Source organism: Podarcis filfolensis (genome assembly GCF_964270895.1).
Source record: "Podarcis filfolensis genome assembly, chromosome: 3".
Classification (NCBI taxonomy): Eukaryota; Metazoa; Chordata; class Lepidosauria; order Squamata; family Lacertidae; genus Podarcis; species Podarcis filfolensis.
In genome coordinates this window covers 41,832,630-41,848,332 of record NC_139606.1, presented here as the reverse complement: position 1 = coordinate 41,848,332, position 15,703 = coordinate 41,832,630, and the positions used below count along the sequence as shown (strand labels likewise).

The following is a 15,703-nucleotide window of genomic DNA, read 5'->3' as shown; positions in this document are numbered from 1 at the left end:
TAATAACAAATATGATTTTAATCTTTTTTTAAAAAAAATCTGTTTTTCTCAATAATATTATCAGAAGGAGTTAAAATCTACCTCTTTAAGATATCATATGCTTCCTGCTGTTGAATGATACATTCTGTCTTTATGCAGAGTACGAAGTTTAGTAACCAAAATTGATCTTGGGATAAGTTTTAAGTAAGGTTCAAACTCATTTATCTGAATTGCTCAGAGGCAAATATAAACTATTTCAGTTATTAGAGGCTGGATAAGTAGAAAGGCTGTTTATTTGGGGCTGTGACCACAAGAAGAACACACAGTGAATTCAAATAATTCGTAGGCTTAATAACGCTTGGATAAGATAATCTATTGTATTATGTATATAGAGACACTGTCTTCTGCTCTGCAGATTTTCCAGGTGTGTCTCCCCCCCCCCCCCCAAGTCTTGGGTTAACAAGGTTTTGCACTCCTGAGATCTAAGCTAGAACGACATCCCTTAAATATTTTTGGCATTCTGAATGCTTGAAAATATTAATTGTAGGAAATCAAAAGTGCCTGACTTGAAGACAATGTAAAATCTGCAGCTTTATTCAATGCACCCTTCTTGATAATTATTGTACTGTGTTGCAAATGTCTAGGAACAGCTTTATGATTTGGCCAGAACTCTGAACTCTGGGCAATTTACTGCTAACAAAAGAAGCATTTAGGAAAATTTAACAGGTTCAAACATATAAAAAGAAGCATAAAATATCACTTAAAATGTTAATTCAAATTCTTTTCAGATGTCAAATAGCATTCCTCTCTTAGGCTGCAGATTCTTAGTTACCTCAATCATTCCAGCACAGAGTGTCAGCAGAGCGTCTCTCAAGAAATCAGTGAATAACCTCAGCAAAGATGGCTGACCTTGAGGAAAGCTGCCATTGAACAATATCATCTGAAGGTGAGGTGATATCACAAACCCTTGTGCTCGGACTTGCATTCCCTCTGGCAGCCACTTTTCTACAGATGTTCCAATTCAAAGGGAAGTAAAGGCTCTGATCTTTTCTGATTGCATTTTCTGTACAACAGGATTCTGATTTGCGAGTTCTTGGCTCTGGGAATTAAAAAAAAGGAAAATATTCAGCCCTAGATTAACACCCCACTCCACCCCAGTTAAACTGGTGAGGGCTGAGAGAATCTTGTGTTCGCCAGCAGGTAATGGCTTTTCCCACCTGCCTTACTCCAACCTCCAGCCCTAGGAGCCTTCATAATGGAGCTGCTTCCAGAGGAACAAGGGGAGGAGAGACTGTTGGCCATCGGGTGTGTGTGTGTGGTTGGTTTCATCTCTGCTGCCCCACCTCCAGCATGAGGAACCTTCGGAAGGGACTTGCTGCCATGGGCATTATGTGTATGTGTATTTTAGAGTAGAGTCAAAGATTATGAATCATGGGGGTGCAGAGCTGGGGTGCCAACTTAAATAAAATATTGTGGGTGCCCAGGTAAGCCCCACCCTGCGTAATCAATCACGATTGACACAGTGCATGCATACCATTTAAATGGGAATGCCCATCAACTTTGTGGGGGCCTGGCCCCTTCAAATATTTTATTGTGGGGGCCGAAGCCTCCACAGCCCCTAGGAGTTGGCTGTGTATGTGTGAACTTAATGGTGCTTAAATTATCTTTGGGTTGCTCTTTCATTAATGTTGTTAATATTATTTTATAGATTATTTGTTGTTGTTTAGTTGTTTAGTCGTGTCCAACTCTTCGTGACCCCATGGACCAGAGCACGCCAGGCACTTCTGTCTTCCACTGCCTCCCGCAGTTTGGTCAAACTCATGCTGGTAGCCTCGAGAACACCGTCCAACCTTCTCGTCCTCTGTCGTCCCCTTCTTCTTGTGCCCTCAATCTTTCCCAACGTCAGGGTCTTTTCCAGGGAGTCTTCTCTTTTCATGATGTGGCCAGAGTATTGGAGCCTCAGCTTCAGGATCTGTCCTTCCAGTGAGCACTCAGGGTTGATTTCCTTCAGAATGGATACGTTTGCTCTTCTTGCAGCCCATGGGACTCTCGAGTCTCCTCCAGCACCACAATTCAAAAGCATCAATTCTTCGGCGATCAGCCTTCTTTATGGTTCCAGCTCTCACTTTATAGATTATACAAGGCTTTTTTCCCTGTCTGGAACTCTTTTCCAGAATCTCTCAGGTAGGCACCATTGCCGTTATAAGAGAACAGGAGAGGAGTTCACGGTGAGTTCTGGCACCTCTTTTTCTAGAAAAATAGCACTGAGATTATAAATGCTGTATTGATTTGTTAATCATATACTGTGACTTCTGCTTTGATTGTGACTAGCTTATTTCTTTAGTTGTTGCTTTGTTAAAAGTGTTTTATAGACTGTATTTGTTTTACCAATGATTTGTTACTTATTCTATATGCCTTATGCTGTATTTGTGATGTTCTATTATGTTCTATCACGTTGTTGTTGTTATTTATTGTTTGTAAACCACTTTGGGATTCATTTGAATGAAAAGTGGCATAGAAATATAATAAATCAAAGTGAACTGATCTGGAGGTTTCAGGAGAATGCTTAGGCCAGCATTCATATTCTGTTTTACTTCTTGTTTTGTTCTACGGAAAGGAAATTGGTATATTAAAATGTAAATAGCCCACAACTTACCTGTGGGCAATGAGTAGAGAATATTCAATAGAATTAAGCAAGAATCTACAGGGACCAGTAGCAATTATCCCTGAGGTTAATGCCATAAAAATATAATGCACACGCCAGTCCTCGGGGGATTACAAGTTCAGATAAATTAGGAGGCTAATTACATGCAGCTAAACAAGGGAACCTGAATTTCGGGCAACTGTAAATTTAGCATTCTGGTATTAAATATTGTGTTAAATGGGATTTGCTTTTACATAATGGACCCCATCTAATGAGCCCCTTTACGAATGCACACAAGCATGTAAGCACACTGTCAGCAACCTCCCCACACAATTTACGGATTTTTCTTTTAAACCAACAACTTTGAATCTGGCGTGGGGTGGCTACCTTTGTGGAAGATAAGGAAAAGCTGCACTGTCTGTAAAGATCCCGCTCTGTATCTTTCAAGATTGCAGTCGGTCATCCCAATTAGCATCTAGTGTGGTGTTTACAGTGTCAAGATGGGGGGGGGGCTGAAGAGGCCCAGGTTCAAGGCCCCACTAATACATGAACCTCAGGTTGTTGTAGAACGCAGGAGATGGGGGAGAAGCATGTTTGCTGCCTTGAGATCCTTGAAAACAGGGAGCCTCCTTTCCTTGCTGAGGCTCCCCACACAATGTGACACCTTGATTACATAGAGGAGAGCTTTCCTAAGTACATACAAGAGACATCCAACTCCAGACCTTCACCCTCAAATTCTTGGAAGGCTCTAAAGCAACAGCTCTAAAGACATGCCCTGTGCCCCCACTTCTCATGTGCTCGTTTACATGTTTGTCTACATCGAACACCCAAACAGGACGTAGAGTGAACAGGATGCCGGGTTATGAGAGAAGTCCATCATCCTCTTCAGGCAGTTATCCTTAACATGTGAAGGGGGAAGCGTGTAAGGGGCTATGACAGATGTGTCAGCCCTGCTCCAACATTCCTCCCTGCCCTCCTGCATTTAGCATGAAGGTGTGATGGGATCTTCTAAGTTCTAAGAGTGTTTGGCTGAACACAGTTGGAAGCCTCTATGTGATCAGGAAGCCTGCAATACCAGGGTTCCTGATCATGGTTTGTAAAGTGGAGCAGCTACCTGCCCTCGCATTTTCAAGCTCAACACCTTAAGAGGGTTTAGGGCCTGACAGAAAAAAGGATCATACGTCACTTGAGGCAGCATGTTTGCACCAGAGATATTAAACAAAAACCACCTAGGCCGCAGTTCCATTCTCAATTTCCTGAGAGGGAGTCCCACTGAACTTGGTAGGTCTTTGTTTTGAATAGACATGTAGTCGATTGTACTGTGAGGTTTGGACTCTACTGCACTTCTTCATAAAAGGTAAAGCAGTGTAAAAATAAAAGACAACCAAGTCACAGTCAGAAAAAACACACAATTAGGCTGCAACCATTCAGCCACTTGCAAAATTTACTTCTAAAAATAACTCCAGCAATCTATCTGTAAAAGCAACAACATGCAACAGGCAACAAATATTTTATTTCTATCACTAAAAATACATTTAATTCAAAACTACAATCCAATGTAACCCATGATGAAGTGGCCCATTCAGGAAAGTGATTATAAATATAGCATTTCTACTTTCTTCCATAACCATCCTCTCACACATTTAACAGGCCCACGTCTTAATATTATTACTGGACTTTGCATGTACAAGAGTTTCTCAATGAACATTACGTAAACACTTAGAAACCCTTTTAGGACTATATTGGCATTATCAGTGTCACTTGGTAGTTGCAGCAACTCAGTGTACATTATCATGCATAGTTTTTAAAGGGGTACAAATGTTTAAAAAGACACACCATTTCACAAGCATGCTAATAAAAAATCCAATCAATCCAATTTCTGCAAAACGTGAAGAGGGCTTTGAGCACAAGCTCCACTGAAACGAACATGAGCTGTGTAAAACTATGTTAATGCAACTCCCATTTCAACTGGTCTTTCTTGTTTGTTCAATCTTTAACCAACTTCTCAATTGCATTTTTTAAAATTTAAAAATTCACTATTTCTGAAGTATACACTTTAGGTTAGAAAGTTATAGGACTTGACTGGTACATCTGAAAACAGAAGAGACCTGCAAGAGCTGATGAAAGGCCTATTTAGGCCAATTTTCTGTTTCCCAGCAACTAGTCACCAGGGTTACCATGCCTATGGGAAGACCACAAGCAGGACATGAGTGCAATCGTCATTTCCTGTTGCCCCCTGGTGAGTGAAATTTGGAGGTAGGCAGATTTATCCTCTATTCATATTTTGCCTGTTTTTCAAGCAATACATGTCCAGGTCCAATGGAACTAGAGAAAGCTTGGATGGGCAGAATTATGTGCCAGTCGCAACATAAACAGAAGAAAAATAAGGACAATAAAGTTTGCAGTTCAGTGCCCTTAAACATTCATATTAAGGCAGGCAGAAGCCCTACACACACTTACCTGAGAATAAGCCACACTGAACAGTAGTCACCAATATTAGGCTGCACAGGACTTAACTTTATAATTACTTTGGGCATATGCCTGGCTCATTAATCTATGTAGGAGACTTCATGAATACTCTTAAATTAAATGCTCCACTGCAGGAGTGACTAACCTATGGTACTCCCAGCTCCTCTCAGTCATGGCCAGCATGACCAACGGTCAGGGATGATGATGATCAAGTGTCTTATCTGTTCTTTACCATAAAGTCTCAGGGCATGTGACTTCAATTTAAAAATACAATTAATATGTTAAAACAATTTACAAATCAAAATAGGGTAGGCCTTAAAAATATGTATCATGGGCGTCAAAAGGCCAAAGTAAAGAGGTGGACTCATGGAATTGCAGAGTTGAAAGGGACCGTGTGGATCACCCAGTCCAACCCCCTGCAATACAGGAATATGCCATTGTCGCATAAAGGGGTCAAACCTACGACCGTGGTATTCTGAGCACCACACTTTTACCCAACTGACCTACCCAGAACCGATAGATATTGATGGAAGATGTCTTGTTGATGCTCTCCTCAGACAAGGTCCTATTTAGATATCTCATCAGGGCAAATTCTTATTTTAAAAAATCTTTAAAACTCCTTTCAAAAGTGCATTATCTAGGCACTTCTGGAAAAGTCCCAGCCCTGCCTTTGCATGGTTGCTTGGTGATAAGGCTGCATATGATAGTGGCAACAATTACGGAGCCAGGAGGAGCGGTGGAAGCCCTCCTGAAGTATCCCATCAGTGAGCCAATTGAAGCCTTCCCCTTCAAGTAGTGTGACTCACAAGTCTCCACTTGTATTCTTCTCTGCTGACTAGTCTTATTTAATGGCAGGTACAGTGTAACTGCTCTTGCCAACCTAGCAGTTCGAAAGCACGTCAAAGTGCAAGTAGATAAATAGGTACCGCTCCAGCGGTAAGGTAAACGGCGTTTCCGTGCGCTGCTCTGGTTCGCCAGAAGCGGCTCACTCCTGCTGGCCACATGACCTGGAAGCTGTACGCCGGCTCCCTTGGCCAGTAAAGCGAGATGAGCGCCGCAACCCCAGAGTCAGCCATGACTGGACCTAATGGTCAGGAGTCCCTTTACCTTTACCTTACAGTGTAACTGAAACTTTTGAATGAAAAAAAAAATCCCAAAAGCATAGTTCTTTTTATTTTGTGCAAAAGCTCAGAGATGTATTGTTACAAATGCATCCATAAAGACATGTATAAAGTTTATCATCCACTCCACAGCAGGTCACACAGCAGGTCAATGGTGGTGCTAGGAATCTTGTGTCAATCAAGTAATAATTATTTCAGTTAAGCATGTCGTAATCCTCATTGCTGATAAGGACACTGTCAAGGGCTCCTTTGCAACAGCAAAAACGAGTTCAGTCTTTCTTCTGTAGTATATAAAAAGTAACTCAGAAGCTTGGAACTGAGAATGTTCTCTTACCAGATCTTATTTTCCTTCATCACATGTACAGAGCTGCTGTTGTTGTTTGCGACCCATTCAGATGCTGAAGAAAGACAAAAAGACAGTTAAATTTTGATCCCATTGCTTTGCCTGAGCTCCTTAAATGCCGTGACTCAAGAGGAAATTAAAACAATATGCATAAACATCTAGCAGCGGTCAAGCCAAAAGCTTATCCCGTTCACTAGCAACCAGATTGAGGGTGGGGAATCAAATTCTGAGCTGGAGATTGAAAAAAATTAACTGAGAAGTTTCATATTGTGAGTTTATAATGAAGCCTTATTAGAAGTCTAGTGCCACAAGGGTTTTACCGGTATTTCTAAGTACTAGAACAGTCGAGGAGCATATGATGCACGGCAGAATCTAAAGGCAGTGCTCCTTTGATATGAAAGGCTGAAAGATTACTAGAAACCTCTAAGTGGAAGAAAGATGTGGGCACAATTGCTGTGTGTAAACATGACTTCTATATGCAGTATCTATTATATCTTATATCTATTAGGCGCCTCTAATTTAGAGATCCACTTAGTAATCAGGTGGGTTCAATTACCACCCATATGCTGGAAAGCATATGATCAAAGGCTTGGAATGCAAGTCATTGGCAGCGCTCTGGTTACAGAGGAACAAGCCTGGGGAGTAAGCCATAACTCAATAACAAGTTTTACCTTGTTTTTGGCCAGGGCTTCTAATATAACAGGAGCCACCATTTCCATCAGTCCTCTGCTTTCTGAGACTATTCTGCAGCAGAATACACAAAAGGCAGAGAAAGCAAGGCAGAAGCATAGCTGGCGATGGATGCGGCTGCCTAGAGGTTATTGGTGCAGCCAGAGGGACCCATCATTAGAGAGCTCTGTGCCTTTGCATTGCATGGAGAGGGCAATGTACACCAAGTGTGGAAAGGACACATCAACTTTGTTGACTATAGGATGTCCCGTGAACTACTGCATCAGCTAAGGAGCTGGTGCGTTCAGATTGCGGCAAAGATTTAATTTGAAGATCCAGATAATGTCTACTAAATGTAAATAATTATTTGGCAAACAAAACAAGTTGCTCAAATGAATTGCATGCTCCAAATGTTACCATAGCTAGGCTGGATTCTAGTTGGCCGCAGATATATTTTTCAACTTTATAGCACTGTGATTACAGCATCCAGTGCCCATCACATCACTGGCATAAGTGAGCATATAATAAGATCCACAGATTCTGATGCCTTGTAACTTAAGAAGTGCATTGTATTTGACAATTCCAAATTAGCAAATGAACCTGATTTAAGTTCCCCCGTATAGATGAAATGGTATAAATATTTTCCAATCTATTAAAAAAAACCCACAACTCAGTCCCTTGCAGAACTGATGTTATACACCTTATAATCCCTTCTAAGCTCTGTCATCTGTCAAAGAACATTCCCTGTGTCAAAACACACTGAATAGCTACAGCATCAGAAAATACAAGCTCCAGGGGAAGGGGGAAGAGACGAATAAATAATTTCAAACTGTACTTTTTTTGTGTGGGAACTACAAACACATTTTGAGCTGCTATGGAAAATACTGGTATATACTGTATATTGCCATTCTGCTTCATAGTGAGATTTTTCTTTTTTAAAAGGACCTTTTTGTTACTCCTCTAAAACATGCACAACACACTAAGCTCAAATATCAGTCCACCTATTGCATGCCAAACAATTCTGGGTGCATATCATTTAGGAAACAATAAAATAAGCCCATGTGCCATTTTATAACAGATGCACAGCAAAGCAACCAACAGAGCGTAGCTCAAGTAAAACAGCAAAGTGAACAAGTTCTTTTATTAAACTAACATTGCAGGTTATTTTGGTTCCTTTTGAGATGGCCATTCTCACTTCAGCCAATAAACAGATACAAGAGCACTCTTTATTCATTAGACACTGTAAATTTGCTTGGTATTTTAATGGAAGACACATTTGATTCAAGTCGGTCCAAATCACATATGCATTCTGGAGCACTCAACACTATTCAAAGCCTTCGAACAAGCTCATTTTCACTGCATTTATTTTCAACATCTGTTCACATATGCATTTGTTTGGCTGGTACATGCTTTACATAGAACAATCTAAAATTTACATGACAGTATTGCTTGAGAGAGGAGTGGAACGGAAACCCAGTAGTGCCAAGTGTTCTCCGTAACAGTTTCTGAAAATAGCCCAGGACTGTCTCAGGAAGCATAGCAAAGCCCTGTTCTTAGAAACATAGATGTGTCTGTGAAAATCCCATAGTGTTTTAAATTGGCCCAACAAATACACCATTATTAAAATTATTTTAAAACTGGTACCTCCTGTATTCAAAAATTCTTCTCATGCACTTGTAATCTTTAAGTTACATTTAGCAGAACGTGATTACAGTTAGAGCAATTATGTCTTTAAAAGCTAACAAGCAAACTGTAGTATAGTTTCTATTTACCCCTGAGCCTTAAAATAGGGGGTTGACTTTTAAATAGGCAAGTGGGGGGGGGGGAGCTTGAAGAGACTTAGCTTTACCTAAAATTAAGTAGGGACACTTTAAAAACACCAGAACTGAGGACAACTGTAAAATTAAGTTCTGCAGGATGCTGAACTATGATAACTAGGCTTCAGTCCCTATGCTCACCTACATAGTAATGAGAGCCATTAACACACAGGGATCTGTTTCCAAGTAAACATGCACAATATTGCTTTGCTAAGTTGTTACAGTATTTTATCAGACCTAGCTGAAGTAATTAGATTTCACAAGCAAAACTAAGCATAGAACTTACTATGCGGATTACCAAGACTTGATAAAATAGCTTCGCTTAAAATTAGTTTATTAGAATTCTGTTAAGAGCCAGTATAGAGAGCGGCATCAACATTCTGCGCAGTTTCCTTTTGCTGCTACTTAAGTTACTGGCCAGAAAGAGCAACGTTTCCTGCAACCCTGCAACATCTGCAGCATCCAAAGTAAATGCGATTTCTGCTTATAAACGTGTGTGATGCAAATCATGTAACAATGTAAAAAAGAGAGCGATGCAACACATGTCACAGGTAGATTTGAAATTTGCCCCACATACCTGTCTCTGTATTATAGACTTGGCTTCTTCAATACTGCCTTTGGATCAACACTGAGATTACAAGCGACTGCCCAGCCGCAAAAGCTAAATGCATTAATTAGAAACTTCCTTCTTGTTCTCACAAATGCGCGGAGGTGGCAAATGGGGTTCTCAACTGCACCACTTGAGAAACGCTAGCGGTGGGCTCACAGCATTGCATACTCCTCCATACCCTAAGCATAAAAAACCCAGGCATTTTGGGGAAAAGGCTGCTCCACACTTACACACACCCCAGCGCCAACATGCCAGTTTTCTGTATGAGGGGAGTGAATCAAGCAGCACTGATGTGTTCGTGCAGATTCACCACCAGCTTGTTTGCTGTTTGTGAGAACTAAGACACAACCATATTTATTTTCTAGCCAGGCTCCAACCCTGTTTACTTAGGAGTAAGCCAGTGTACTCAGTAGAAATTACTTCCAAGGAAACATGCGTGGAATGTGTCTGTATGTGTACTTATCACAGCAGCCTATCGCTCAAAGCTTTAAACACTTTACCCAAGAATAAGCCCCTTTCAGTCCAATTCATTTCAAAAGGAATGGGCTAAGCAAATGCATGAATTTCCCTCCCACTGAAATCCATGGAACTTGTAAGATTATGGACAAGTACCTGGGAGTAAACCCTACTAGTCTATATATGTTTTTAATTGCAGGTGTTTTTAATAGTTGCATCACTTTGGAATACTTTGGGAGAAGCAATTCACAAATGAAATTAATACATTAAACAATCCACCCACTGGAACTTACTTCTGAGCAAATATACCCAGGATTAGACTGCAGGAGTGCATGGTTCAGCAGCAATTCCCACCAATTTCAATGACTGTCCTAAGGATCAGATTCAGAATTGTAGCAGCAATTTAATGAGCCCTCACCAGCAGAGTTATGGCAGTTGAACAGCTGCCACATTCTAGGAACCAGATATGAAAATCAACATTGCTTATTGAAAGAGACGGTTGTTTGCATGCAGTTTAAAATAAAGAAGTGCAAATCAGTATAGCTTTGTACATTCCTAGTCTCTCTGAAAGGTAAACGACAGCAATGGGGGAAAAAATGAATTCAAGCAAATATCTTAACATATGAAGGCTTCACCATGTTTTGTAATGGGGAAATAATTTTTCCCCCACTGAAGAAACTGTGTCCATTCCATACTGTGCTTCATTTCTAGATCAGAGCATTAAAAACAGCAAACTTCAGCAAAACAAAAGTTCCTGTAAGAGCATTTATTGAATTATTTAAAAGTTCAAACTCAGTTCACATGCAGTTTATAGGGTCCCCCCTTTTTTAAAAAAATCCTGTTTTCATGTAAATTGCAAACACTTGTACTGCGGTTTTCAGTTTCTCCCCGCCTACCATGTAAATTTGTCAACTATTTGCATGCACACTATTTTATGTGCTTCTTTATACAAAGAACTTTCCTTTTCCCTTTTTAAAAAGGCATGTTCTAAACATGCATGTGCACTACAAAGATTCTTCACCGTTCAGGATGCATAAAAGCAACATGGGTACTGATGGATCAAACATTTCTCCCAAAAGAAGTTGAGGCAGCCTTTGTTGAATCGTACTTTTTAATAAGCCCTCGTGGTTTGAGAACATCAGAGTGGGAGAAGGTGGAGGTGGGGGGAGTGAAAATGTCCTTTTCTTTTTTAGGTGCCAAGAGAGAGAGAGACAGAGAGAGATGTTTCCAAGCAAAGGCTGGTAGCAAGTTGCAAAGCAAACAGGCAGGGAGGCGGCAGCAGCAGCAGCAGCAGCATGTTTTCGTACATACAGCCTGATATCATGCACAATCGACTGTGGATAATAATAATGGCAACTTGTACAGGTAGGCATAATTCTCTGTATGGCGCATGTCAAGTCTGCGATGCCTCGAAGGGTGTATGCTGGGAGCAGAAAGCACACACATTTCAGGGGGGTAAAGCTAAAGTCTACATTCCATGCATAGCTATTGCGCCCCTTGGCCTGCTTCCCTGCAACGCATCTTCAGACATCAGAATTGGAGCTGAGGTTGGTTAGCCGGGGATCTGCGTTGATCTCATACCTGTAGTGATAGCCCTCCATGTGGTCTCTACAGGCGTCCCTGATATTGTACATCCACTTTTTGATCCCTTTGCGGTTCAAGTACAAAACCAGGAGGAAAATGGCACCGATGAGGGCCAAGACTATCCCGAGGAAGACATAAGAGGTCTGCAGCTGAGTCTGGTTATCGGTCGGCTCTGGGCAGCTCAGCTCTGAAAAATCAATGGCCACCAAGGACCTGTTCTCCATCCCTTTGGGGTAAGAGCACTTGAGGGACGCCTTGGCCTCCACCAGGTCACTCTCCTTGAGCCAGCTGACCATGTCCTCGATACTGCAGTCGCAGACCCAGGCATTGTGGGTGAGGTTGAGGCTGGTGAGTCGAGGAAGGCCCCGGAGCTGCAGGAGGGTGCTGTTCCTCAAGCGCTTGAGGGCATTGCCGCTGAGGTTGACGCTCTGGAGCTGACGGAGGTTCTCGAGCGTCACGCCGTGCAGACTCACCAGGGAGTTGTTGTGCAGGTCCAGGTGCTGCAGGCTGTGTAGCGCAGTGAACATGCCCTGGGGCAGGTAGAGCAGGGTGTTTTCGGACAGGTCCAGGCGCTTCAAGTTCAGGAAGGCCTCTTGCTGAAGCAGCTGGGCCACGGCGGTCACATAGCTGTTGTTATAGAGGGAGTTGCGCAGGTTCAGCTCCTCTAGGGGGCTGCTGGTGTTGCCCAGGGCCACGGGGCTGAGCTCGAGGAGGGAGTTGTCGCTGAGGTCCAGGTGCTTCAAGCTGGGCAGCCCGGCAAAGGTCCCAGCCTCCACCCACTGCAGGCGATTACCGCTCAGGTTGAGGCTGCTGAGTTCTAGAAGGGTCTCCGGGGGGAACGAGGCGGACGAGACGTTCTGGATGTGGTTGCCCATGAGGAAGAGGTTCCGCACATAGCGGGGCAGGCCCACCGGCACCTCCGTCAGGTTCCTGTTGATGCACTTCACTGTCCTGGCTGCCTCGGAGCAGTCGCAAGTTCCCGGGCAATCAGCCGTCTGCTGAGCCAAAACCCAACCAGAGAGGACCAGCAGCAGCAGCAGCAGCGGTTCAAGCCACCCGGCTCCTCTCTTCTCCCCAGTTGGTGTGGGGGGTGCAGAGCCCCAAAGAGAGCACCCCAGCATCACCGCCTCTGCCAGGGGCTGCTCTTTTGTGGCACTCACACAGCGATTTCGGCCGCTTCGTGCAAGCTGTGGAAAGCTGGAGAATGCAAGCCTGCCAAGAGGTCAATCCCGGCACAGTCAATGCTCCTGGGAGAAGTGGGAGCAAAGAAACCCCTCCTCTTCAGCGCAACCGACTTAGAGTGTGTGGCACCAGCACCAGGGTGTGAGCAGGAGCCCAGCGAACAATGCAGAGCAGTTCCTTCCTGTCTTGTTTCGTGGGGGAGCTCTTGGGGGGGCCCCCAAAGTCCTCCGTTTGCTCCTTCTCACATCCAGCCACCCCTGAAAGAAGCCACAAAGAGAAAGTATGAAAGTCACTGAAGCATCGCATGCCAAGCCACTTTTGCTTGCAGACGCTCTCTTCTCCTTTCTCCAGCCCACCTCTACACAGTCCTTCTCGAAAGCTTTGCCCCTACTCATCCACGTCTAACCACAAAACCAAGTAGAACTTAAGACTGCAAAAGACAGTCTGGGCTTGTCTTTGGTTTTACTACATTGTGAAATAGGTTGGGAGGGGGACACCTCACATCTGAAGAATTTTTATCAGCAGACCATGAATCTCGCCTTAGGTTCATTCTGTCTCCTCCTCCTCTATGGCGAGAGCCACCTTCCAGCCAAGAAGAACACATGCAAAAAGCAGCAACTGTCTGAATTCTAGAGGCTGCAAACAAGAGAGGATTGCCACCACTTTTTACATCCTTCTCGCGATCTTTCCCAGGCATCTGACTGGACCCTGCTGGAAAAACACCAACCCAACGGGACTTCGCTCTGGTCCAGTTTTTAAGCCACCTCGCCCCCCCAAAAAAACTTCCCACCACTTTCCAAGGTCACATATTTCATCCACACCGTGAGACCAAGCTTCTCTCCTGTGCCTTTTTAGAGACGTGACGTTTTAATCCGCGCAGCTTTTTGGAACTACAAAACTACCCCCCCTCTCCCCACCCCTTCAAAGCGCGCCTTCACCATCACGTTGTATAACCGGGCGATCTTGCAAGTTTTCTTAACTCCCGCCTCTGTTGGAAAAGCGGAAAGTCCCTGCTGCCCCTGGGCTCTTTTCTCAACTTCTCTCTCCCCTTCCACCAGATTCCCGCCAGGAAACCTCGAGATTCCGCAGAGATTCCACGCTCACAAAAGAAAATCCCCCCCTCCCGCGGCTCCTCCACCTCCTTTTCTCCCTACAAAGACTCACTTTGAGAGTCCATCAATCCCATCGAATTTAGTTGGGCTTCACTTTGGAATCTAAAGATGCGCAGAGTCCGGCCGCGCGTCGGGTACCGAGCAAAGCGCGCCAGCTCTGGGCGCAGGTACAGTATAGACAAGATCGCGCCTGACCTGGATCCAATCCGGACTCGTCTCTCTGTCTGCTCCTTTTCCTGCGCGGATGGGCGACGAGGAGCGAGGTCCTAGCAGCAGCAGCAGGATGGGCCCTTCTCGCACCGCTGGCCGCCCCTCCCCGCGCCTCCTTACCTGGCTGCCTCTCCTGGCGCGCGCGGCTCCCTCTCCAGCCAGTCCCGTGCAAACTCCGCCGCCGAGTGCGAACTACATGGCGCAGGCAGCAACTTTCCCTCCCACTCCCTGGCCGTGCCTCTGGCCCAGCCTCCGCTGCCAGGAGAAACCAATGGCAGGCGCAGCCGCGGGGGAAGCCGCGCGCCACGCCCTCGGCCGACGCCGGATCCTGCTCGCCGCCTCTGGGCGCGCGGAGGCTGCTGGAGCCGAAGCGGCGGCGGCGGCCGCTGCTGGGCTAGTGGCGAGCGGCGTCTCGGGAGCAGCGTTCCGCTCGGAAGCCTCAGTCCGTTTGGTGGAAACACCTTCGCGGTTAGAGAAAGGCACTTGGCTTGCTTTTGTTCGCGCCACAGATCCCAGGATTGAGCCGTACTTGGCACTGAGCAAGGGCGCACGCGGTGGGGTGGAAGGGGATCTATTTGCTTTACAATTCTAGATGTAGTTACAGGTAGGTAGCCGTGTTGCTCTGCCGTAGTCGAAACAAAATTTAAAAAAAAAATTTCCTTCCAGTAGCACCTTGGAGACCAACTAAGTTTGTTATTGGTATGAGCTTTCGTGTGCATTCAAGAATTGTGCATGCACACGAAAGCTCATACCAATAACAAACTTAATTAGTCTCTAAGGTGCTACTGGAAGGAATCCTAGATGTGTCTGTTCAGAAGTTAGGTGCATTGAATTGAGTGATTCCTTAGGTCACAGCCACACCATGCCCCCCCAAGGAATCCTGGGAGCTGTTAAGGGTGCTGGGAATTGTAGCTCTGTGCAGAGGATGGCAACCAAGATGATCAAGGGTCTGGGAAGCGAAGCATTATGAGGAACAGTTGGCGGAGTTCCAGGTATGTTTAGCAGTGGCGTAGCGTGGGGGGGTGCAGGGGGGGCCGGCCGCACCGGGCGCAACATCTGGGGGTTAGGGTTAGGGGGCGCAAATCCACGGGTTAGGGGGCGCAAATTACTTGCCTTTCCCCGGGTGCTGACAACCCACGCTACGCCACTGATGTTTAGCCTGGAAAAGAGGACACTGAGAAGAGATATAAGGTATCTCAAGGGCTGTCATGTGGAAGATGGAGCAAGCTGCTTTTCTCCTGCTCTGGAGGGTAGGACTTGAACCCATGGCTTCATGTTACAAGAAAGGAGATTCCGACTAAACATCAGGAACAACTTCCTGACAGTAAGAGCTGTTTGAAAGTGGAAGGAACAGGAGATGGTGGATTCTCTTGGAGATTTTTGAGCAGAGGCTGCATGGCCACCTGTCATGGGTGGTTTAGCTGAGATTCCTGCATTAGGTCCCTTCCAAGTCTACGATTCTGTGAGGGTGGACTTCGGCTCCCAGGATTCTTTGGCAGAGGCCGTG

The 15,703-nt window shown here is 44.7% G+C and overlaps 1 protein-coding gene across 5 annotated transcripts; it reads right to left on the bottom strand.

Annotated features, from left to right (window-relative positions):
* Positions 1-1,017: 1,017 nt before the first annotated feature.
* TPBG (trophoblast glycoprotein) lies at positions 1,018-14,503 on the bottom strand. Of its 5 annotated transcripts, none has more exons than XR_014546793.1 (4): positions 14,317-14,433; positions 11,690-13,131; positions 6,548-6,611; positions 1,018-1,078 (listed from the first exon to the last, which is right to left on the bottom strand). XR_014546793.1 is itself a non-coding variant. In XM_083608151.1 (2 exons), the coding sequence occupies exon 2, from the start codon at positions 12,811-12,813 to the stop codon at positions 11,632-11,634; it is 1,182 nt and encodes a 393-aa protein (XP_083464277.1). In that variant the 5' UTR covers positions 12,814-13,131; positions 14,317-14,503; the 3' UTR covers positions 8,340-11,631. The 5 variants fall into 5 exon arrangements, 2 of the variants coding, with proteins under 2 accessions (XP_083464277.1, XP_083464278.1); XR_014546794.1 differs by lacking the exon at positions 1,018-1,078 and adding an exon at positions 4,118-5,958 and having other exon boundaries at positions 6,219-6,611; XR_014546795.1 differs by lacking the exon at positions 1,018-1,078 and adding an exon at positions 4,118-5,963 and having other exon boundaries at positions 6,225-6,611.
* Between the last annotated feature and the right edge of the window lie 1,200 nt (positions 14,504-15,703).